General features: G+C 43.5%; 2 protein-coding genes and 1 long non-coding RNA gene across 7 annotated transcripts in view; 2 read left to right on the top strand and 1 right to left on the bottom strand.

The window, feature by feature from the left end:
* Positions 1–7,502, top strand: part of ACLY (ATP citrate lyase) — a 69,535-nt gene extending 62,033 nt beyond the window's left edge. For all 3 annotated transcript variants that reach the window (XM_053264020.1, XM_053264019.1, XM_053264021.1), the window contains 5 exons: positions 783–926; positions 1,069–1,182; positions 2,172–2,254; positions 3,674–3,750; positions 6,617–7,502. In XM_053264020.1, the coding sequence (XP_053119995.1) occupies positions 783–926; positions 1,069–1,182; positions 2,172–2,254; positions 3,674–3,750; positions 6,617–6,711 (513 nt within the window). In that variant the 3' untranslated portion in view covers positions 6,712–7,502. The remainder of the gene's footprint in view (positions 1–782; positions 927–1,068; positions 1,183–2,171; positions 2,255–3,673; positions 3,751–6,616) is intronic.
* Positions 1,214–15,315, bottom strand: LOC128330742 (uncharacterized). The gene is made up of 3 exons (XR_008310233.1): positions 15,183–15,315; positions 6,388–6,539; positions 1,214–2,500 (listed from the first exon to the last, which is right to left on the bottom strand). It is a non-coding gene; the product is annotated as an uncharacterized LOC128330742 (long non-coding RNA).
* Positions 15,288–23,088, top strand: KLHL11 (kelch like family member 11). 3 transcript variants are annotated; one of them, XM_053264024.1, is made up of 4 exons: positions 15,288–15,787; positions 17,049–18,346; positions 19,208–19,280; positions 20,845–23,088. In XM_053264024.1, the coding sequence occupies exons 1-4, from the start codon at positions 15,288–15,290 to the stop codon at positions 20,915–20,917; spliced, it is 1,944 nt and encodes a 647-aa protein (XP_053119999.1). In that variant the 3' UTR covers positions 20,918–23,088. The 3 variants fall into 3 exon arrangements, with proteins under 3 accessions (XP_053119999.1, XP_053120000.1, XP_053119997.1); XM_053264025.1 differs by lacking the exon at positions 19,208–19,280; XM_053264022.1 differs by having other exon boundaries at positions 17,049–23,088.
* The last annotated feature ends 2,057 nt before the right edge of the window (positions 23,089–25,145 follow it).

The following is a 25,145-nucleotide window of genomic DNA, read 5'->3' as shown; positions in this document are numbered from 1 at the left end:
TATTCGCATCTTAGCAAACTCTCAGTGCAATTGCCTTTTTTACATTAAAGAGGCTACCACCTAAGAATAAAAAGCCATATTTAATAATTGACTACTTCATTTCATTTTGGAGTCAACTGCCAGAAACAAAAACCTCAAAAAGTAACCGTTTCCTTAATTTGTCCTTAATTTGCCACCCCACAGATTTAAAACTGAACACCAGCTTAACTAAAACTTTAGTTGGTTAATATGCTGCTGATGAGACAACTAAAGCTTCAAACCTGTAGGCTTTTAGGAAAACTTGCCAGCATATCTTTAGGGTCTCTGTCTTCCTAGAAACAGTAACTCCTGGTATGAGTCTCGACCCTAATTCTCACTGAAGTGGCAAACCTGTGTCTTTACCACTTCCAACTGTAGATAGTTTGTAAGGTGGAGTGATCTTTTTGTATGTGTACGTACGTACACACACGCACACACACCTCTTTCTCTAGAGGTCAAGGAAGAGTTTAGCCTAGCTTTCTCCTTGAGATTCTAATTGCTTTTGTAAAGTGTTTTTGTGAAGGAAAATTCAGTCATGCTAGCTCCCACCTTGTCTGAAGTTGTATAGTAAGTGTACTGCTTACGTACCAAAAGCTTACTGTATCTGTGAGAACTAAACCCTAAAGTCCTTTTTACTTTATAATCTATGTAGCAAACAGATTGCCACTCTTCAGTTTGTACTCTTTATTTTGCTCTTGGGATCACCCCTACCTTGCCAAAAGAAGTCTTTTGGAATCTGAGTTTCTCTGTTTGCTAAATCCCAGGGAGATCGGTTTGGTGGCGCTTTGGATGCAGCAGCAAAAATGTTCAGCAAAGCATTTGATAGTGGCATCATCCCAATGGAATTTGTGAACAAGATGAAGAAAGAAGGGAAGCTGATCATGGGTATTGGCCACCGGGTCAAATCGGTAGGTGGCTTATTTTCTGAAATGGCCTGGTCAGATGAAACAGGAAGAAGCACAGCCTTCTGCTTGTTTAAAGACGTTTGGCCACAATTTGGGATAGTTTTTCATTCAGACCTTTTTATTGTGTCTTTTTTTTAATGTGTAGATCAATAACCCAGATATGAGAGTTCAGATCCTCAAGGATTATGTAAAGCAGCATTTCCCTGCAACACCTCTTCTGGACTATGCGCTGGAAGTTGAAAAAATTACTACTTCCAAGGTAATAATAAAAATAAACTTTATTTGTTAGCCACCCCATAACAAATTGTGCTCTGGGCAGCTCACAACACAATATGAAATAACACACAACACATTAAATCAAAAGGTACTAAACTTTTATTAATCATTGACACATTGAATGCCTTCATCTTTCCCCCCTATCCTGTTGCTCTGGGAACGATGTTAACTTTGCACATAAATGTTACTCATTAAGAATTATATTCCTTTACTAGCCCATCTACCCATATAACTTATGCTTAGTCACTTCATGTGTGTGTGTGCGCACGCACACACATGGAAAGGTAAAGGAAGGGAACTGCATATTTTATCATCTTAAAAGGTTTCTTTCTTGGCCACCTGGAGGTGACCACTCTTTTTTCTTCCTGGAGGTGACTACTTTTTTTTTTTACTTGCCATGAGCAACCAAGTGAATATCTGTTTACAAGCCTGTGTTGTTCTTTGTGTACATGTCTGAACACAAAGAACAATATAAAGAGCTGCCTCTCTAGCTTTGTTGTAAAGGTGACCTATAAATAGTTTTGTTAGCACAAACAACAAAATATTTCTCTTCTGACCAAGGGAGAGGACCTGGGAATCTCGGTTGTGTGCTTCTATAGAAGTATGGCCCTTCCCTTGGCTTACATGGTCTATAGATACTATTGTCCACACATCTTTCAAACCTGAAAAACCCTGGTGGCTTTTTTTAATCAGAAGCCTTGTGAATCTGTAGTGCTGTGAAAGGCACTAGGGATCTCTTACAAGGCTCTATCCCTCACCACTCCCAGTCCCAAGGAGTCCAATACCTGAAAATAACTACTTGCATTAAAAACATTGTCCCAACATATAGATATTCCCATCCCAAGACATTTGTCAACAAAAGCCCAGTGGCTTTTCTCTGAACAACTTGCGTTGAATGCAAGTACCAGTCTATTCCTGCAATGTCTTGGAGGAAGAAACATGAGCTTTCCACCTTTTATTCCCCCCTACCAGAAACCTAACCTCATCCTGAATGTTGATGGGTTCATTGGTGTGGCCTTCGTTGATGTGCTCAGGAGTTGTGGCTCTTTTACAAGGTGAGCATTCAGTTGCCCTGCTGGGCCTGTCGCTGGTCTCAAATTTGGTTATAATAAAACTCCCCTACCCAAAAGAAAGAACTGCCCCAAGTGTCTCCAGGTCAAATGGAAGATGAAGAAACCAATAGGAAGATCCTGAAGTTCATAGACAGCACACAGCTTGCATGTGTGAGACAGTCTGTGCCACTTTCCATCCATTCACTCAGTTTTCTTAACTGTAGCCAGGGCTATGCATATATCATGATACTATAAGAAAACAAAAGTGCAGAATATTATTTGAGGTACATAATTCAGCTGCTTGAGAATCTCCTCTTTCATCTTAAAAAGAAAGCTTTTAGTGCTTGTAAATGTGTGGACAATGCAGGCTGAATAAGCTTTTTAGTAGCTGCGGCTTCAGTGTCCTGCATAGCTCCTTGTCTCTTGCTGGACTTGGTGGAACAGGAATAAGCTATGCAAAATAAGAGCAACCTGTTCAGTATGCAAAACTGATACAAGGTGAAGAAATTTCCTGGCATCTAGGCCATCCTGAGCTCTCCCACATTATCAAGTGCAAATACAAAGGAGGACAAAAATATAATGACCAGCGAGAACCAAGGGTGGTTTGTGGTGTTCCTGAAGGACACCAGCCTGGGAAAGAATCTCGCGCTCTCTCTCTTTCTCTTTCGCTCTCTCTCTCTTTCTCTTTCGCTCGCTCTCTCTTTCTCTTTCGCTCGCTCTCGCCCTCTCTCTCTCTTGCACGCCCTCTCTCTCGCTCTCTCTGAGACCTCTGAACTTGCAGGAAACAATTCCTGATACGAAGCTGCTTTATATGCAGTCAGACCGTTGGTCAGTATTAGACCACTACTGTCTGCTCTGACTGGCAGCAGACCTCCAAATTCTCTGGCAGAGGTCTTTCCCACCCCTGCTATCTGAGGTCTTTTTAATGGGAGATTGGACCTGCAACCTTCTGCATGTAAAGCAGAACCTCTGTTACTAAGCTATTGGCTCTCCCCTAAATATAGGGAATTGCCATCTTTCAAGTTTTCCAGTGTCAGGTGTTGAGTTTGCAAGTGGGATTTGAGGAACGTCCAGTGGGGATTCTGCCTGTGCATCATTGTCCAAACTTGACATAAACAAGCATGGTCACCCAATTTTTAGGAGTGGGAAAGGGAGGGTTAGGTCTTGGGTCTCCCTCCCTGGCCAAGCTCAAATGTCAGGAATGAGAGTGCAGAATCTTGGGAACTGTTCAGGCTGCCAACTTGTATTATATGAACCAGTGGTCTGTGATATGCATAAGATGGGAGGAGGTAGTTTTTACTGAACTTTCTCCCACCCCTTAATCTTCCATTAAAGAAAGAGATCCTATTGGAGGAGTGGTGGTTGCTCACATCCATTGTAGGATCCATATTAAGTCAAGAAGTAATTTGGTTTCTGTTGCAGGGAAGAAGCTGATGAATATATTGATATTGGTGCCCTCAATGGCATTTTTGTGCTGGGAAGAAGTATGGGATTTATTGGTAAGTCATGCATGCCACACAGCCAAAGGCAAAGCCCTTCTTCCTAATTCAGGAGGACAATTTTGCATCTGAGAGAGAAATTAAAGAGCTTTTCATATAAACTAGCTGTACCCACGCAGAGCTTCTGCCTGCTAGTATTTGATCCCCTGAGCCCACACCACAGCCCCCTTACCCCAGAGACCTCCCCACCCTCACCTGAGCCCTGCTCCTGTTCCTCCTCCTCCTCCATTCCGTTGCTTCCAGAATGCCATTCCCACAACTCAGTCTGAGGGAGAGTCAGCACAGATGCGTGCCTCCATTTAAACTTCCTTGAGTTTGACTTGCATTTTGGATTTGGATTTTTTTTTTTTTAATGTTCCTTGCTGTTTGGGCACTTTTTAAAAACACACCTTGCTGCCACCACCGGCCAATCTCTTCCTGTCTTCTTGCCCAGCTCCACCTTCTCCCCCTCTCTGAAGACTATGGAGAAGCCCACTGGCCTTGGTAGCCCTGCCCACACATGCCCTGATCAGTTAAGCACTGTGTGGGTGGGGTGTGTATGTGTTGTTGCACATTAATATGCACAGTCCCAGAATGTATGTTATGCACATTCTGGAAAGGCAATAGACCCCAGCCAATCCGCTACGTATGTGAGTCAGTTAGAAAGCACATTCATTCCTCGGTTTCTACAACTATGGGATCTTATATCATCCTAGAACTTGTGCTCCATAGCTGTGAAGTCCTTATTGCTAGGCTGTGCTAACTTTATTATAGATCATGACCATCTGTGAAGTGGCAGAATGTTCTGTCTCCCCACCAGAATAATGTCTGAAGAGTATAGTAGCCTCTAAGAGGCTAGAAGAGCCCCTGGTGGCGCAGTGGTAAAACTGCCGCCCTGTAACCAGAAGGTTACAAGTTCGATCCTGACCAGGGGCTCAAGGTTGACTCAGCCTTCCCTCCTTCCGAGGTCAGTGAAATGAGTACCCAGAATGTTGGGGTGCAATATGCTAAATCATTGTAAACCACTTAGAGAGCTTCCAGCTATAGAGCGGTATATAAATGTAAGTGCTATTGCTAAGAATAGTGCTGCTTGGAAACACTGCAATTGCATAATCACCCACGGTTCTGGCAACCGCAACTTTGCGTATCCATTGACAGGTCCTAGAGACCCAGTTTCTTTATCCAGAGTGCAAAAATTAGTGGTGTGCCCGAACCGGTCCGGCGGCCATTCCAAAGAATGGCCGAACTGCCGGACCGGTCCGGCCCTGCCTGGTTCGGGTCCGGGTGGGGGGTATGCCTTTAAGGGCGGGAGGGCTTGCTTAGCCCTCCCGCCTCCTTGCCCCCACCAGCGCCCGTATTTAACAGTATAGGGGCGCTGGAAACCAGCCGCCCCCCCCGCCGCCGCCGCCTCCGCGGCGAAATAACCCCCAAAGCCAGCCAGCCCTCCCTCCCTCCCAGCTAGCTGCCCACCCACCCGCTCGCTCACCCGCTCACTGGATAAGAAACGAGAGGAGCTCCGGCACAGAGCTCCTCTCGTTCGAAAGGCCTCCTGCAGAATGGTGGCTTGCGCGCGCCGCAAAGCACGCCGTTCTCCGGAGGCCCGGTCTACCCGCCGGGAAAGGGCCGGGTAGACCGGGCCTCCGATCGCTGGGTAGACCGGGCCTCCGATCGCCGGAGGCCCGGTCTACCCAGCGATCGGAGGCCCGGTCTACCCGCCGGGAAAGGGCCGGGTAGACCGGGCCGCCGATCGCTGGGTAGACCGGGCCTCCGGCGATCGGAGGCCCGGTCTACCCAGCGATCGGAGGCCCGGTCTACCCGGCCCTTTCCTGGCGGGTAGACCGGGCCTCCGGAGAACGGCGTGCTTTGCGGCGCACGCATGTGCGCGCGCAAGCCGCCATTCTGCAGGAGGCCTTCCGAACGAGAGGAGCTCTGTGCCGGAGCTCCTCTCGTTTCTTATCCAGTGAGCGGGTGAGCGAGCGGGTGAGCGGGCGGGCAGCTAGCTGGGAGGGAGGGAGGGCTGGCTGGCTTTGGGGGTTATTTCGCCGCGGCGGCGGCGGGGGGCGGCTGGTTTCCAGCGCCCCTATACTGTTAAATACGGCCTCTGGCAGGGCAAAGAGGCGGGAGGGCTAAGCAAGCCCTCCCCGCCCTAAAAACAAGGCCCCCCTTCGGTGCCGGTCCGGACTTCTCCGGACCGTGCACATCAGTAGCAAAAATAGGCTAAAACCTGCCTATTTGCAGTTGCAGAGTGGCCAGAAATGACTTCCGGTGTCTCTTCCAGCTGCCTTAGAGACCAGAGCCATTTCAAGGTTTTCTCTTAAAAACATTTTTTTGGCCAAAAATGGGGGGGGGGCATTTCTGGAGCCCTGCCAGCCTAGAGAGCAAGGTACTGGGCATTTCTACTCTTATTTCGTCCTCCTTCCCACTTTTTAGTCCTCCCTACACACCCAGAGCCTAACCCCCCAATCCCCATAGAGTTAATGTTTCGTCGTTCAGGGTTTCCATATTTGCGCTAATTGGCAGGAACAGAACTGCCACAAATAACAAGGGCCACCTGTACTGAAGTTGGACATCCCTGCTACAGATCAGCTGTTTCTCCTAGTCCTTCCCCCTTAACCCTTGCCTCCTACATGCAGCTTATACAAACTTCTGTCTACTCACATGCAAAGTGGGTGGCAGGAGACAGCCACTGTTACTCTGTTTGGTGCTGCAGCATCAGTGAGTGTGATTATGTTTTGAGTCTTTACTCCTGGGATTGGGCCACTGGATAGGTAGAATTAGCAGGGTGAACTTCAATTTCTATAATTTAGTTCCTTGAAAGAAAAAGGAAATTATGGTTTGTAGGTGAAATCGGAGAGAGAGGTATTCATTACGGATCCTTTAATTTCAGGACATTACTTGGACCAGAAGAGGTTGAAGCAGGGTTTGTACCGTCACCCTTGGGATGATATCTCCTACGTCTTGCCAGAGCACATGACTATGTGACAACTGAAAGGGGACAAAATGAGTTGCCTTTACGGGAGACCAGCACAGACATGACTTTACCATATGCCCTGGCTGTTGATGTATAGAAACCGAGGACTGACTGCTCTGACATTCTGTACAAGGCAGCCTTTTAGAAGTCTAAATGTGGATTCTATACATAACAAGAAACCAAAACCCCTTGCTACTTCCTGCTGTATTTAATATATAAAAGCAGTCGCACTGTCTCTGCCGGCTCTCTTGCTTGTTTTTATTTCTCCCTCAGTACAGTTTTTCTGCAGTGTTTTCTGAACAAGTTTTAATGTGTATTTTTATCCATGACCTCATTAGACTTGAAGAACCAGAGAAAGTCATTGAGCCTGCATTACCAAAACCTTAAATTGTCCTTGTAAGCTGTATAATTTTGTAATACATTTGTCTTTTCTCTCCTGCGTCGTCTTCTTCACAGTCTGATTTGTATTTTTGGTCAGAGGGACCCCTGCTGATTTAATAAGCCATTCAAAGTCTGGTGTGGTAATTTTAAAATGTAAACTGGTAACATAGGCTCTTGTTCAAAACTGTGAAACTTACCTGTATTCCAGTATCTGTATTTATGCAGCTAATATTTTTACTTCTTAAAAACAAAAAACAAAAAACACCCCAGTCTTGCAGTTCTTTCAAAGGCTGGCCTGTGAGTGTATATGTGTGCACAAGACACATCACCTCTGGGCCCCTAACATATATCCACAACAATATTCAGTGCTTTATTTGTCTCCTGTATTATAACCTGTCTCAAATAAATAGTACAATAACAAGTTGTCTTAGCTGGATTTTGTGAAGCGGTGGTGGGTGGTGGGTGGGTGGAGTCCCTTAAATCCTAATCTGGGTTTTCTGTGAGGAAAGTATAAGCGGGGGATGGTGGATAAAATTGGTTTAGTTTTTGTATGCTTCAATGCTTTTGAAGTTAGCTGGTGTTCTGCATGGGGTTGTCAACTGATTAGTCAGTTGCTTAAGTTTACACATTTGGACATACCAATTAAGCTGCTTTATTGAAGATCCTAAAAGCCGGGACAATTTATCTAAGTTGATAAGCGAGTATCTTAGAATATAACAGTGGACACCCAATCAATTGTTTTTGACAAGACGGAGGTAATGTTGGTCAGTAGGACAGCCAATCGGGGTGAGGAGATTTTACCGGTTCTGGATGGAGTTGCACTCCCCTTGAAGGAGCAAGTACGCAGCTTGGGGGTACTACTGGACCCAGCTCTGCTTTTGGAAGTTCAGGTGGAGGCGGTGGCCAGGGGTGCCTTTGCACAGCTTCAGCTAGTGTGTTCGCTGCATCCCTTTCTCAAGAAGGCAGATCTGGCCACAGTTACCCATGCCTTAGTCACGTCATGGCTGGATTACTGCAATCCACTCTACGTGTGGCTGCCCTTGAAGAATATCTGGAAACTGCAGCTTGTACAAAATGCAGCAGCTATAGGGTTCTGTCTGGAGCTGCCCGGTGTGATCACATCACACCTATTTTGAAAGAGCTGCACTGGTTACCAGTGTGTTTCTGGGTCCAATTCAAGGTGCTGGTTTTGACCTTTAAAGCCCTTAACAGTTTGGGCCCAGGATATCTGAGGGACCACCTGCTCCCAAGGGTTTCTTCCCGCTTGATGAGATCATCTGAGGGGGCTCTGCTCCTGGTGCCGACAATGAGGAAAGCTCAGTTGTGCACATGGGACAGGGCCTTCTCTGTTGCTGCCCTCAGGCTTTGGAATGCTCTCCAAGTGGCCATTCATTCCTCGGACTCCATCACAGTTTTTAGAAAGCTGATTAAATCTTGGCTTTTTATCCAGGCCTTTACATGATTGTTTTATTGCTGCTTCTGTGTGTTTTTATCCATGTATAGTTTTTTGTGTTTCTATATTACATATTTTAAATCAGATTTGTTTTTATATTTTTAGCTAAATTACTTTTAACTGTCATTTTCATTATGTGTTTTAACTTTTGTAAACTGCCTTGGGATTGTTTTTAATGAAAGGCGGTATATAAATTTAACAATAAATTTAACAAATTGTAGGAAGGAAGGGCCATCTTTTTCATGATGATAAAAATGGAGGCTGTGGAATATGGGCATTGCTAGAGCCTCCCTTGCAAGACAGTTATTCCCAGATATCCTTAGAAGAGGAAGCTGGAGCCAAGTTAAGCCAGATCCTTTTGATGTGGTGTAGTGCAGGGATTCTCAACGTTGGGCTGAGAAGGGTCCCCAGATTTTTTTTGGACTTAAACTCCCATAATTCCCAACCAAAGGCCACTGGGACTGGGGATTATGGGAGTTGAAGTCCAACAACATCTGGGGACTCAACGTTGAGAATCCCAGGTGTAGTGGGTAGCTAGGGCTTAACCGGGCCTAGAAATCCATAGGAGCTCTGTGATTGGTATCCAGGCCCAACCAGAGACCAATCAAAATTGAAAGAGGGTTTTCCCTCCCCCACCCCTTTTCTCTCTCTCTTTTTTTTTTGCTGGGGTGGGTGGGGGAGTTAATAGCTTAGTTAAGTTTGGAGCTACTTCTGTTAAGATGTGTAATCTCTGCAAAGCTGAAGAAAAAGCAGCCAGAAAAGACTGGAATTGCACACTCTTCTCCCCACCCCCCAGGTCCTCGGTGGGAGGAGAAATAAAAACAAAGTTATTTCTTAGACAAAAATTTAGAAATAAATTTAAAGAACTGCCATCTTTTTTTAAAAAAGTAGTAGGAAAAGTTCTTAGATAGACATTGTGTTAGATGGTTCTTTGTTTGTAGGATTCGCAGGCACACTAGAAACTGATTTGGTTTTCCTATTACCAACCCTTGTGTCTTTTCTCAGCAATAAAGTGCTTCAGAGAACTTTATTTTTTTAAAAAAAATATATTCTTGATTTAGAGTGGTTAGGGATGTTGTGTGGGGAGAGTTCCATAGCACCACACTAATGAACCCTGCAGTCACTAATTGCACCTGTCTTGTGAAAGTTCTTCATTGATTTCAATTGGATAGTGGGTGGCCTGGGTCTCTGGCACTAATTTTGGCACTTTCATCAATTGCCATCTGCCAGCATTTGAGGCATTGGTTGGCGTTTCCATCAATTGCCATCTGATATATCATTACACCCACATCGATGGAGTAGCTATCTGGATACAGTACAGCCAGGGGTGTAACAAGGCTGGAGTGGGCCCAGAGACAAAATTTTAAAATGGGCCCCTCGCTGATACGCACACACACCTCACAATATATAGTCATGTGACTTGCCTCTGGGGGGCCCCTCGAGGCGTGGGGGCCCCCAGGCAGCCGCCTCCCCTTGCCTAATAGTAGTTACGCCCCTGAGTACAGTGTGATTTGTTTGAAGATGCCATTCATTCAGCATGCATTCATCTTCCCAGCACTTCTTTGATGATTTACATTAGTTAGTATGGACATTCATAGACATCAGCCTTGGGTATCATTTCGTTAGAATTCAAAAACATCTTTATTCTGATATGTGTGTATATATGGATTTTGTTCATTTTTTCTTATTGGTGGTTATTACGATTTTCATTTGGTGTTCATATATAATTTACTATTATCCTTTACAGTGTTGTAACCATTTTTTATTTTTGTTTTGGTTTATGTATTAAATGTCCTTGTTCATACTATATGGTGCATGGTATTTTCAGGGGCAACCAATTTCCTAACATTGGGTTATATGTGTACTTTTTGTATCCTATAGATGCACAGATTTAATCAGTATTCCTCAGACACATACTTTTTTGTCTGACATGGGATTTTTGTTGTTGTTTGTAGCAAGCATTACCAGCCTGGAGGGCCAGTCCCTTTAGTGGGAATTTATTCTTCAGTCACTCTGTAACCAGGGAGGGGTCTACCCAGTGGGTCTGGGGGGCAGCTTGCTACAGGTGGGGAGAAACACATCTGGCATTTGAGCATTGTGAACCCCAAACATCAAGGTAGATTTGACTTCTAAAAGAAATGAGGCCTTGGGCACCTTATATTTAATGGGACAAAGTTGAAACCAACATGGTATTTGTTCCTGTATGAATGTAAATGTCACTGAAATCTTAAGAGTACATTTTAGATATAAAGGATGCATTATCATAAGCACTTGCAATGGGAAAAGAGCAATTACAAAATGTTTACCTATTACTAAAGGACATTCACTTCACTACTTTTTTAAATCCATTAAAGAGAAATTTTACCTTCTTTACTGCAAAAAAAAGTCACTTTCCATGCATGTCTTCACTCATGTAAAGATACCATCCTCTGCTGAATCCTGTGAGTGTGTGTGTAAGAAACAGAAATCCTGAATCCCAATTCTCCAAACTACTGATGCCCTTGGTGGTTTCCTCACAGTAACAGCAGGCTTGGTGATGATGGCAACTTAGCTGCCTTGCCCTCTTCTTCACACACAACCCCCCCCCAATAAAATGCCCCCTCCCTCAAAAAAACAAAAAGCCTAATGTGCTTACAACATTACAAAAATATATATAATTTAATATGTATTAAATGGCAGTTGATTGGATGGTGTGCTGCTTTCTACTCCCTCCTGTCCTGGGACAACGTCCAAAGTAGGGAGGAATCGGCAGCTCCTCTTGCATGAGATGCTGTGATGTCAGAATGAGACACCAACATTCCTTTTCTAGGGGACAGTGTGGAAACTCACATGCACCAATTACCAGATTTCTTTTGTGAGCCATTGAAGCCGCAAGCAACCCTTTGTTATGCCTGTTCTGTATTGCAGCCCTCATGGAGCTGCTATAATGTCATGGAATGACAGGCTGAGAGAAATTCACACATTTGTGCCAAAACCTGTTTCTGATTCCTTCAGTATCAACTTAACTACTATTTGTGAACAACTACTGCCTAAAAAGAGGGGAGAAGATTCTGACAGGGGAACCTAAGGTGGGTGGTTGCCAACATTTCATTGCCAGAATGAGGGACACAAGTTTGGGGGGCTGGCTGGGGGGTGGGGCTGGGAGGTGTATGCAGTGGTAATCAAGAGCCTGAGTATCATTGACATATGTGTAATTGAATTATATGCTATTGAATAAATGAGGGACAAATGCTGTCCCTATAGGAACCAACATTTCATCCCTGAAATGAGGGACAGTTGGCAACCCTAGGCTATGGGTAGAGGTCACAGAGTTGTCATGTGGCTAGGTATTGCACTTCCTAGAAGAAGGCATGAATGCAAATGACATATAGGGTCCAGAAGTTGGCAGTCTTGTTTGTAATCCTTGGTATTTACCAATTCAAAGTCAGCTGGTACTTCCCTCAGAACTCCATTCCAGAGTCTGATATATACTTGCAGCCTGATCATATGTCCTCTGTAGTATCTTGAACGGGGCATATTGACAAATTTGCATAGCCTTGCAGATTATTTGGGTTTGTATCCCACCCTTCCCTTCAGACTCTGGCTTACATCTTCCCCCGAGTAAGGAAAAGGAGATGTAGAACTTCCCCCTAAATTATGCCCATGGCGGAGTGGGTGAAATCATTCTTATTTACTAGACAGTAAATGGCTTCATTCTTTAATCTCTGTTCAGTGCCTAGTTGGTTACGTACTTTATTAAGCTGGCTGTGCTGTCCCCAAAGAAGCTTCCTTGTTTTGAAGCACAGACCACAACTGTTTCCAGACCAACTTGGTGTCTGTTACACCAAGGGTGGGGGTGTAATTCACTGCAACAATTTAGAACACTCTTTAACCATTTTGATTATTGTATAAAATAATGGCTATATTAATGGTTACTGGATAATGAGTTCCCAGAGTGATACATAATTTAACTGATGAGAGATGTAATGATATTAAATATATATACAAATTAGGTTCCATCCTGTTGCTAAACACTGCTAAAAGTGTGTTTTTGAAATTCACAAACTAATACTATGTTAGTGCTTATGACAAATGCAGACCTCCATCATCTTGAAGCAAGAATTAACCAATTTCCGAATCTTATCAGACACTGGAGACAGGGCTACTCTACTGAGGGTAGATCCCAGAAAAGCATAGAGTCACCCCTGATTGGTCACAGTGCTTGACAAAATTGTTATTGTTTATGAACCTATTGTGCAGAACAGCATACTTCTTGGGATGTGCCACATGGGGAGAGGCTTTAATATCCCATGTCCCCAGCAACTCTCTTAGCTGCCCTGTCACCATAATCTTATACTGAGCTGTGTAATTTCTGTTCGCTGCATTGAATATTATCTTATAGAAAAGCAGGATGAGAATCGACTGGACCTGTAGTTAACTTCTTGCCATATTCTTTTGAACATTTAGAAAGAGTACACGCAGTGAAGTATCTATACTGAGATGCGCTATGCATGACCAGTTAAATTTTGTTAAAATCAAGGTGACAGTTCTGAGTTCTTGTTACCAGAGAATTGATCTAAGTGACTATATGACACGTGGAATCACAATCACAAAATTTAACTGGTCATGCATATCGCATCTCAGTATAGATACTTCACTGAGTGTACTCTTTCTAAATGTTCAAAAGAATATGATACAGCATAGTTGTGATCTGCTGCCTCCTCGTGCCTGCAATATGGGGACAACACCACTGGAATACATTATCCTGTAATGATTACAGGGCTGCCATAAACCACCCTCACCCTCAGCCCTCCCAAGACTTCAATACGTGAGGCTATGTTTGAATTTGCAGCAGAATTTTTAAATGTTAAAAAGCTGAAACGGGAAAACCAGTTTCTATTAAAGACCCGGACATGTATTTGCTTCTGTGGTTATTTGGGGAAGAGGGAGCACACTGATTCCCAATCATAGCGACGACGTTCAGATACTCAACAAGGGCATAGCTACGAGGGAAGACAAATGGTCTCTGGGTCCATGAGGCGGTGGGGGGGGGGGGGCTGCTGGCTAGATGAAAGCTCACTTTTCACTCTTCCCCTCCTGCCTTCCTGAATTACTGGCGAGCTCCTGGCTCTTGATTAGAGCACAGTCCTCTCGGGGAGCGGGAGGAGCACCACCATCAGCACCATCCCCCCCCCTCCTGACTAGCTTGCTAGAACTCAGGTTCAGCCCACTCATCCCTCAGTCTGACAGGCTCAATAGTGGGGGGAGCGTCAGCCAGCCAGTCATGACGAGAGGAGGGAGGGATCTTGCGCGACACGTCTCCCCCTGTCCCTCTCATACCTAAAAGAGCTGAAAAGGTCCTAAAAGAAAGGGGCTTAAGCACCCTTTCTGCCCTCATTTAAAAGAACAGGTAAGCCCATAATACTCCTCTCTACTCCCCTCCCCCCACATTATTTAGCAACTGGGTTCAGTTTACCCCTAAACCCTGGTGTGAAATCTGATACTCAGTTTCCTGTGAAAAACTTGGGGTGTGTGAGAGAGAGCGAGAGCATGCATGAATGGGCAAAGAAGAAATATATTATTTGCTGATGACACATGAATATATGGAGTAGTTGATGTAGGTATTTATGTTGAAAAATGTTTCTGAAACAGGTGTGTGTGTGCGTGCGTGCGTGTGCGCGAGTGAAAGTGTCTAAATGTATGGGGAGAATGTGATATTACGTATTTGCGTAGGAGTAAAAGGAAGGGTGTGCCGATAATGTTTTGGTTTTTACAATGCCCTTACAGTTCTGCATCAAAGACATGGGCTTTCTTGTCCCAGCCCATTCCAACCTTGCTATGTCCCTGATGCTAAAGTTGATTCCTAGTTCCCAGTTCTTTATTCATCACAGAGACAAACAAGCTGGATGAATGACCTGACTAAGGAACTAAGTTTTAAAGTCATTATATCCCAAAATAAACTTTTGGTTTATCATATCTTATATGTGCATCATTAGAAAACTGTCCTTTATGAGATGCACAAGCATTCAGACTGGCCATTATATTCTTGACATAAGATCCCTCCAGATAACATTTACAAATAATGGATCGTGGGATACACGCCCCAAAAAAACCCCTTCGGCCACCCCAGCTCATACACCTGCACATCCAGGAGACTCTTCCGCTATGAGAGGCTTTAGCATTGTGCCTGGCCCAAACTTTGTTTTTGCACATGACCATGCCAAATGTGCTGCCCCAGTGCAGAAATGTCCAATAAATGCATTTTTTAAAAAAATTAAGAACTGATGCTGTGCACAAGCTATAGGCCATCAAATCACACACCCACACACGAGCAACTATCTCTATGAGTGATGTCCAGCCCAGTTCTTTGTTTTTGCACAAGACACTACCAAATGCATTGCCCCCGGTCAAGTAGTGTTCAGTATAAGGATAAGGAAGTGGTGCTGTACACCTGCAAATGATACACACGCACGATAAAGAGACTGCGTTAAAGACCTAAATTCCTCTCTTTTTTCCTATGACAAACTGTGACTTTTACACTGAGATTGTTTTTTAAACGGCGTGTATTCAAGCAATTGAATTGTCAGTCTATATGTTTATAGGTCTACTATAGAAAAGGCCTAAGTTTGTTCGCATTTGCGATAGCCAATGGTAGTTTTCACTTAGTACCGGAAGTTATCGGTCTTTCTCAAATCTCTATGATCACGTAGGTGACGTATCCTAGACGAGACAACCGGAACAGAGACGATCTAAGTTGCTTAACGTGAAGTCAAGATGGCGGCGGCTGGAGGAGATTCCGACGGTGGAGGTAACAGTGGCCAAGAAGGTAGCGCCCTAGGGCTGGAAGGCGAAGCCGGGCCGGACGCGGAGACAGACTCGGAGGTGTTTACATGCGTGGCTCACTGCTCGGAGCTAGCCTGGCGGCAGAACGAGCAGCGGCGGTTGGGCCTCTTCTGTGATGTCACGCTGGCTTTCGTTGGCGGCGGCAACGGCGAGGAGGAGAGGGAAGTGGGCGGAGCCTTCTCCCGAACGGACCCGCCCCCACGCGAATTCCGCGCGCACCGTTCGGTCCTGGCAGCTGCCACCGAGTACTTCGCCCCTCTCCTCTCGGGAGACTTCGCCGAGTCCCGGTCAGGTCGTGTGGAGTTGCGCAAATGGAGTTCCGAGGCTGCACCAGACCCGGAGACAGTGGAGGCCGTCATCAGCTTCATGTACACGGGGCGCGTCTGCGTCAGCCCCGGCAACGTCCACGAAGTCCTGGAGTTGGCTGACAGGTGAGAGACGCAGAGGGTGGGAAGCTGGATTAAGAGAGTAGACTGTAGAGAAACGGGTCCCAACTTTCTGGCAGTAGCGATATGCCTTTTCTTCCTCTGAATAGATTTGGGAGGCAGTGCTTAGCTCTTGGAATCTTTCTAAAGGTTAGACTTGACACCTGGATATACCACTTTAGGATGTTCCACTGCATAACTACTCTGTGCAAATAAAAAACAAGCATGTTAGAAATCTAGTCCACTCTGCTCTGTTGTATGCCTTTTTTCTACTTGCAGAGATACATTTGGCTTTTTATGCAGGGATGCACTAAAACCAGTATTCCCCAGTTGTAGCCTTAAGTCCAACCTGCCAAATGTGGTCCACAGGCTCAAAATCTCCGCACTTTGCATCAGGTAGTAAAATGTATCTGTTTCAATAAGTTTTGGGGGGTGTTGCATTTTAATGGCAGTATGTTGATGCTTCTGTGTTAAAATTATTTCTGGTCTTAAACTGTGGTAAGTTTATATACTTTGTTAAAATTTTAAATGTACTACTCTGATTTTTATTTTGTTTTGAGTATTTAACTGAAACAGAAAAGCGGGATAAAAATACTTAGAAATACATACATAATTCATTGAATTGGTATAATCGCCTCATGAAACTCACTCAGTAACTTTTCTAGATGTGTCGTCTTTGGAGACACATTTGACACACAAATCCTCTTTCTAGCAAAAAGAACTGTGTTTATCCATTGTGCTGTGTTGCTTACTGTGATGTAAAAGAGAAAAAGTTCAGCAAACACAAAGTTAGAAAGAAAGCAATTGGGTTCTATCCATGACATTTCCAGTTAAGATCTTTAAGAGCAAATCTGGGAAAGACTGCTGCCTAGGACCTTGAAGAGCTATGAACCAGTAGGCTGACTGTACAAAACAGCTACATAAGTTCATAAGGGCGGTTAAATTAATTGAAGAACCATGTACAAAATTACAGAGGTGAATGGGATGAGTAATACAAGGGAGCATGCAGGGGAATGTTACTGTTCTTACTGAAGCTTTTCTACCCACTTACTAGCTCAAACCATTTGAACTCAGTTTTATGTAGCTAGAAAATTAAAGCATCATGATATCACTGTGAGAAACTGTAGGAAGGATAACGTCCATCATTACTGACTGTTTGCAAAGTGCAAAATAAACCCACTTTGAGTTTAGTTTAAAAATATAGGGTACAGTCTGTTATACAGTATAGTGGACTTCTTTTCACTCCATGCTGTTCTTTATTTTCCAGATTTTTATTGATACGCTTAAAAGAATTTTGTGGAGAATTTCTCAAGAAAAAGCTGAACCTCTCCAATTCTGTTGCCATCCATAGCTTGGCTCACATGTACTCCTTGAACCAGCTAGCTCTGAAAGCTGCTGACATGATTAGGAGGAACTTCTACAAAGTTATCCAAGATGAAGAGTTCTACACTCTGCCATTCCACCTCATCAGGGACTGGCTATCGGACTTAGAAATCACAGTGGATTCAGAAGAAGTTCTCTTTGAGATGGTCTTAAAGTGGGTTCAAAGGAATCCTGATGAAAGAGAGAAGTACTTTGGAGAACTCTTTAAACTTCTCCGGCTGTCTCAGATGAAACCCACATATCTGACCCGGCATGTCAAATCGGAAAGGCTTGTATCAAGTGATGAAGCTTGTCTCAGACTTGTGTCAGAAGCAGTGGAAAGTCATGCTCTCAGGGCTGAAAACTTGCAGCTAGGTACACTCCAACAAGTCACTTCACCTGTAACATTGCTGCCTCGCTTTGGGCAAAACATGGATGTTATCATGGTCATTGGTGGTGTGTCTGAAGGAGGTGACTACTTGAGTGAGTGTGTGGGATATTTCATTGATGAAGATAGGTGGGTGAACTTGCCACACGTACACAATCATCTTGATGGACATGCTGTTGTAGTGACCGAATCCTATGTTTATGTAGCAGGTTCCATGGAGCCTGGCTTTGCAAAGACTGTGGAAAGGTACAACCCAAATAGAAATATCTGGGAGCAAGTTTCCAACTTGATAAGCAGGAAGCATTCTTTTGGCCTAACTGAAGTAAAAGGTAACCTGTACAGCATTGGTGGACATGGGAATTTTATCCCTGGCTTTAAAGATGTAGCGGTCTACTATCCTGACCAAGACAAGTGGCACAACTTGGAGTCAGCACCAAAGATACTTCGGGATGTCAAAGTGATTACTATAGATGACAGGTTTGTTTACATGGCTGCCCGCACACCAGTTGATGGGGATAGTGAAGAAGGCTTAAGGGCTGTCATCATCCGATATGATGCAGACACAAGACAGTGGCAGGATTCGGAATCTCTACCACTCCTTGACAATTACTGCTGCTTTCAGATGGCTGTGGCCAACACCAACTTTTACCACACAGCCTCTTGTTGTCCCAGAAGCTACCCCTTGGACCATGATGAGGTCAAAAGAAAGATCTCCAGCCAGGTGTCTGATGATATTCTGGAAAGCTTGCCACCAGAGGTTCTTAGCATTGAAGGGGCAGCTGTCTGCTATTACAAAGATGATGTCTTCATCATAGGTGGGTGGAAGAATAGTGATGACATAGACAAACAGTACAGGAAAGAGGCGTATCGCTACTGTGCTGAGAGGAAGCGCTGGCTGCTACTCCCTCCCATGCCCCAGCCCCGCTGTCGTGCAACAGCCTGCCATGTGAGAATCCCCTTCCGCTCCTTACAAGGCACCCAGCGATACCCAATGCCACAAAACCTAATGTGGCAGAAGGACCGAATCCGGCAAATGCAGGAGATACACCGTCATTCCTTAAGTTTGCGGAGGATGCCACGGTCTCAGATAGAGTGCTAACTTGAATAAATTGAGTTTGAGAGAGGCCTGTCTGTGTTGCTATGCTCAGCATGGTGCTGCAGCAGTAACCTATGGTGCTGCATAAGGTTAAGGTGTATAGCCAGCTTATACACTGAGAGTTATTGAAGGAGATATAGCCTAAGTAACCTTGGGTGTTTGTCAGGATTGCTAGCACCACAGGAAAACTAGACTAATACCAGCTGCAATATGATGGTATGCACAGATATCAAGACCTTAAAGCCTTTGGTGTCCACCCCCATCAGATGCAAACGGAGAGAACCTGTAAACTAATTGCTCTGGCAATGTTTAGAAAATGCAGTTTCGGCACAGTCTCTCCCCTCCTTTTCCCAGGAGCTTCTGTACAAGGCCCATTTATTCCAATTAGGTGTGTGTAAGAGAATTTTCCTGTGGATTGGGGCCTATCTTGCCAGTTTTTAAGCATTTATACAGGCTGTGTGAAGTATACATTTCTACTTATTTTAAAATAACACAAAAAAATATTGTAATACCATTTCAAGGTTTTCCTTTTGAAAGGCATCCATTTTTGTTTATGCAATTGTTTTCTTTATTTCTGCAGTTGATGTGAATCTGCTTAATTTTCTCAAACTTGGAGCCATGTGCAATAGTTTTTTAAAAAAACTATGTGATAAGTAAGCACAAACTTTCTAAGAACTTCAGAACGTTCCTATGCTTATACATATTTTATAGTTGTATTTATCTAGAAGTATTTGTTTCTCCTTGGAGGATATTGGTGAAAATGATATTTTAACAGTTAGATTCTCCTCAGTTCTGTATTTAAAAATTCAGAGTCTGAGTAGCAAAAAAAAATTTGCTATGATTTTTGGTGACATTCCCTTTTATTTTGGAGTAATCCCATGGATTTCAGTAAACTATATATATGGTTCAGGATTGTGGCCTTAAAGGAATGAGTGAAAAGACCAAAAAGACTACAGACCCAAATTCATAATTTGAACGAATTAGGGGTTCATCAATGCAGGGAGAAAGGTGAATGAATTCTTTGAGTGAGTATATGTGTTGTGTGCATGCACTTGTGTGCAGCGATGTAATGGAGTAAGTGTGCTTAGAAAAACACAAACCTCCACCCAACCTGCCTTTGACAATCAAATCTCTTTGCCTTCATGATAATGCCATGACTTGTCCTCACTATACTGAGTACTTGAGACTTTGGTTGGAGTGGAACAGTTGTCTCTTGACTGCAATTTTTGACAGGGTCTTAGTCTTTCGCTGTTCTATCTTTTGGCAGCAAATAATATTCGTCCTCGAGCAAAGTTCTTTGAGACTGGACTGGTAGAAGTTCTTTGCTGCTTTTTTTCTTTCTAAGAAAGCAAGATGTTTGCATTCTCTAGAGTGTTGATGGTATTGTAGAAGATGCAAAGTAGGTAAAATGTTTATTGGACCAATTTAGAAAAGCATTCAAGCTTTGGAATGTCACAATTCTTCCTCAGGCAGGCATACTGCATGATAAAAAACTGAATTTTTTCACAGCGACTGAAGTTGCTGAAGTCCAGTAAAATACTTAATTTTACCATCTTCATAAATTATGTCTTTTGGGATGAAGATTTAGTAACGGACACACTACTTAGTTGTCCAAGGCAGTCTTCTCAAGGGGTGTCTGTGGGCTTCACCACTCCCTCCCACTCTTGACATTCAAATGCATCTTGGCAGTAGTATTTACAATGCCCCTGTTGTGGGCTGTAGGCGATTGCTTCAGCACCATCGCCCACATAAGCCAATCTTTTTTTTTTTTTTTAATTATTCCCTCCTCCTCCTTCCTTTCCATTATGCCATTCTGACTTTGTGTCAAGATGAGCAGAAGCTAAGTATGTGGTGATGATAGTCAAAGGCCCATGTGGTCATTGGGCTCATGTGCAAGCAGAATACTCAGAATAAAACGGACTTAACTTCTCATAACATTTCTAGGGTTCTTCTCTGAACTATATTATTCTTACTTCCTTTGTTGTTTTCCCCTCCCCTTTTAACTGATCTAGATTTACATGATGCCTAACAGGATCACTGAGATGGGATAAGAGGAGAAATTGGTATATGAGAAGTCTTCATTGCCCAAAGTTATGATGACAGCTAATTGTGTTTGAATGGCACACAGTGTCTTAAATTTTGGAAAGCACTTTTCAAGATTATTTTTTAAAGAGAAACATTACCTTAAGGACTGACCATTCTTATTTTCCAATTTAGCAAGAAGCCCAATTCATGTCTGAGACACTGGGGTAAGTCTTTCAACTGCATGGATGTGCACAGGTTTTCTTGACTTTCATTTGTCCCCCTAATACCTTTTGCAAGATATTGCTTGGTTTAGAAACTCGTGTGCATTAAATATGTCTTGCGATAGAGTTCTCACTAATGCAGCCTTATGAAACGAAGAATCAAACATTTAACAATCTAGAAGTGCCCCCCTTTGCTTTTAAGAGATATTGTACATACCAGCCAGTTACTTGTATAGAAGGTAGATGCTTGTAAAGGCTGGCATTAATCTGTTTTTAAAACTTCTTTCAGAGCTAAGGTTGACATTCCAAAGTGGCAGGAATAGTTCTGAACAGCCCAACACAAGTTAATAGTGAGAGGTGCTGATTAAATGAAACTTAAGATCATTACTAGGGTCAGTTATGGCCAAATATATGTTAAACAAACTGGTTTATTTGAGAGATGTAGTTTTTTCTGAGGTTGCTCAAAGTTCTCTGTTAATTCTTTCACAGTACCAGAACTAATAGGGTTCCTTTGGGGAAAGCCATGGCACGTTACATTTGTAATGTAGGCTTGACCCTCTGTATCTTTGTAGTTGAAATGCAACATAAGTTTTAAGACTTCATGCTAGCTCTATCTGATCTGCAATGCAAAATGGTTGGCAGTACCCCCAAAGGAATAAATATATTAACTGTGTTAATTTATCTGTACAAGTGTTCAGTCTGGCTTTGCTTGCTTAAATTAAATCCTAAGTCATCTTGGATGTTGCTTGTGAATGCCAGTCACCTATAATGTACTGGTCTACCTGTCTTGCTTGGACATTTCAGTTTGCATGGAAATTAAGAGCACACTAGAAAGCAGTCCCATTGTACCATATGTAGTGTCAAACATTGGGATCTCTTAGTGTAGATTCTGGAAGCTTGTCAGGCTACTAACCTCCTCCTCTGTTTTTAGTGATTCATAGCCCCTGAATAAGCACAGGTCTTGTGTGCATGCAGAAGTCTTGCCTCTTAGTCATCATACTACCCCTTGACAAGTTGGTAAAAGTAGTGTCGAATGACACTATTCAGTAGTCACCTGACAAAGGGAAATTTTCAGGCAGACCATCAAAATGATGCTCCCACTTGGAGAAGGTTGACAGCCCTAGGCTGCATTCCTAAATGTAGCTGAAGGTTCAAATGAAATCAGTGGGATTTATGTCTGAGTAAACATGTATAGGGTTGGGCAGCTAGTCAGACTGGAGACAACTGTTAAGAAAACTAAAGACCTCAAAGTAATAGTAGTTGAGGTGCTCCAGGACAGAAAAGCATGCCAGCTGCCAAGATACTTTTTAAAACTGTGCTGTTCCTTTGCTATGATGGAATGCATGTTTCACACTCTGCCTTCCTCTTGGTGACGCTAGTGAAGTTGGCTAGACTCTTTACTATGCCTGAGTAGACAGTATTACACAGTCTGTAGATTACTCTAAATATGCACATAATCTTCCTGTTAGATTTCAAACTCCTGTTTTGTGTTTTGTGTGTGTGTTTGTGTGTGTGTGTGTGTGTTTCAGTAAAGCTCGTTTTTACTCAGTGAAGGTAACAGGCATGTCATTTAGGTAATCTCTGCTGACTGCCACAAATGACTTCTGTTGTAGTAGAGGTTACAGCAACGAGAAGGAGGATCATAAAAAATATTTAGGATACCAGTATTTGCAGTGTGACACATGGGCTGTTTTCAGCAGGCCACAAAGAAATTGCCACCAAATTGAGCATCTATCATCTTGGAATAATATCTATAGAGAGATGTTTTCAAGGGCCAATCTAAACAGGTGGTATGCACATCAGTCTTGTTTTTCCTTTGCCTGCTCCCTGCTTCTGGGACACTTGCCTCAAAGCCATCCTAGCTGTAAGTGGGAGTTTGCTGATAGAGCTTCCGGCTTCCCCTGAGCCCTAACAAGGTAACTGAATGTAAATCTAAAAGTCAGTTTCTAGTCCTAAGAATTCCTCATGGATCTGGGAATCTGTAAGGCAGCATATGTTCTTTTCCCACTGCACGCCACATTTGTCCATGTATGCTGCTTGACAGATGGAGCAATGTAGAGCATCATGGACTGAAAAAGCACTTCCCTCCATTCAAGTAGAGTTATTTTGAAGATCAGGATGTCCCTAAAGTCTGCTTAAAATGTTTGCAGCTCAGTATATGCTGTACTAAGGTTCTGTATCACTAAACTATTTCAATAAACATTTTATTTCTCTATGTTTGTTCTCACTGGTGCATGTTTTTGGTCAAAGTTGCTGTGGGTGTGTTCTAGCACCATGTTCTCCAACTGGAGTGGGGAATTTAGATTTGTCAGTTTCACGTGCCTTAGACCTCACTTTGCAGTGAAGTCATTGTAAGATAGGCAGGCTTTACATATGCAGATGAAAATGAAGGATAACTGGGAGCTTAACAGTGGAGACTTCAGGTTCCATGTAAGTTGAGCCCTTGAAGTGGTGTCCCCCAGGGATCTGTACCCCCAGGGACCAGTGCTCTTTAACTTGTTCATTAATGATCTAGAAGTTAGGGTAAGCAGCAAAGTGGCCAAATTTGAAGATGACACTAAACTATTTAGGGTAGTGAAATCCAAAACAGATGGTGAGGAGCTCCAGAAAGATATCTCCAAACTGGGGGAGTGGGTGACAAAATGGCAAATGTGGTTCAGTGTAAGCAAGTGTAAAAAACCCCAACTTCACATATACACTGATGGGATCTGAGCTGTCAGTAGAGAGATCTTGGGGTCATTGTGGAAAGCTCATTGAAAGTGTCGACTCAGTGTGTGACAGCGGTCAAAAAGAAAAGCGGCCAATTCCATGCTAAGGATAATTAGAAAGGAGATTGAAAATAAAAAATATTATGCCCTTATACAAATCTATGGTGTGGCCACATCTGGAGTACAGTGTACAGTTTTGGTCAAAATATCTTGTGATATGGATATTGTAGAACTGGAAAAAGTGCAGAAGGGGGCAACCAAGATGATCTGTCTTAATGAGGCAAGGCTAAAGCATCTGGGGCTCTTTAGTTTAGAAAAGTGGCAACTAAGGGGAAAAATGATTGAGGTGTGTAAAATTATGCATGGAGTAGTAGAGAGAGTGGACAGAGAAACATTTTTCTTCCTCTCACAACACTAAAAACCATAAAACTGAAGGTCAGGAAATTTAGGACCTTTTTCACATAGTGCGTAATTAATCGATGAAATTCTTTTCCATGGGATGTGGTGATGGCCACTAGTTTGGATGGCTTTAAATGGGTCTTAGACAAATTCATGGAGGACAGGTCTGTCAGTGGCTACTAATCTGGTGGCTATAGGCCACCTCCAATCTCGGAAGCACAATGCCTCTCAATACCAGTTGCAGGGGAGCAACAGCAGGAGAGAGGGCATGCCCGCAGCTTTTGCCTGTGGGCTTCTCAGAGGCAACTGCTGGGCCACTGTGTGAAACCAGATGCTGGATTAGATGGTCCTTGGGCCTGATCCAGTAGGGCTGTTCTTATGTTCAGTCAGGGTTTTCTTTAGCCATGAGAAAAGACTCTTGTTACTTTGTGTCATGATTGAAGTCACTTGGGCAAGAAGGATGAACTTACACTGGAACAAGTGTAAAGAGCACCTGGACCAAAAACGGTGAATGACATTTTCCACATGAGGGAGGACATCGGTGTGCTGTATCTCTTTAATTGTGTGTGTGTTTTATCCTCGCCTCCACCCCTGCAAGACAGAATATGGCTGTTCCTATTTTTACATATGAAGGCACAATGCAGACTGAAGGGAAGCTGAAGAAATGTATTTAAAGTTGTATTTACTGCAGATCTTGACAAATTTTATTTGGATTTAGAAGTCAGTCCAAAAACGTAGGAGCCAGACAGGGGACACTTGACAAAACCGATGGACTTAGTGATGGGCATTGAGGAGGGGGAGGGTAAACTGGGTTCTCTGTATCCTCTTTACAAGTAACATACTTAGAACAGGAACAGGGCTGCCTAGGACAAATTAAATTATTAACTACTCAGATGTCACAGTTAAATTTCATGGCTCCTGTGCACCTTGGATTTGTTGAGCCCTTTACCTTATGTGGCATAGCAGGGAAATGCTTGACTAACAAGCAGAAGGTTGCCAGTTCGAATCCCCACTGGTACTATATCGGGCAGCAGTGATATAGGAAGATGCTGAAAGGCATCATCTCATATTGTGCGGGAGGAGGCAATGGTAAACCCCTCCTGTATTCTACCAAAGATAACGACAGGGCTCTGGGGGCGCCAGGAGTCGAAATTGACTTGACAGC

This window comes from Hemicordylus capensis, chromosome 6 (assembly GCF_027244095.1).
Source record: "Hemicordylus capensis ecotype Gifberg chromosome 6, rHemCap1.1.pri, whole genome shotgun sequence".
Lineage (NCBI taxonomy): Eukaryota > Metazoa > Chordata > Lepidosauria > Squamata > Cordylidae > Hemicordylus > Hemicordylus capensis.
The sequence above is the reverse complement of the archived record's forward strand: the minus strand, read 5'-3'. Positions and strand labels throughout refer to the sequence as shown.

Bases quoted from the DNA above. Each gene is read 5' to 3' on its own strand.
- KLHL11 (XM_053264022.1), top strand. From the start codon at position 15,288: ATGGCGGCGGCTGGAGGAGATTCCGACGGTGGAGGTAACAGTGGCCAA. The intron at 15,788-17,048 runs GTGAGAGACGCA...TTTATTTTCCAG, and splicing joins GTCCTGGAGTTGGCTGACAG to ATTTTTATTGATACGCTTAA.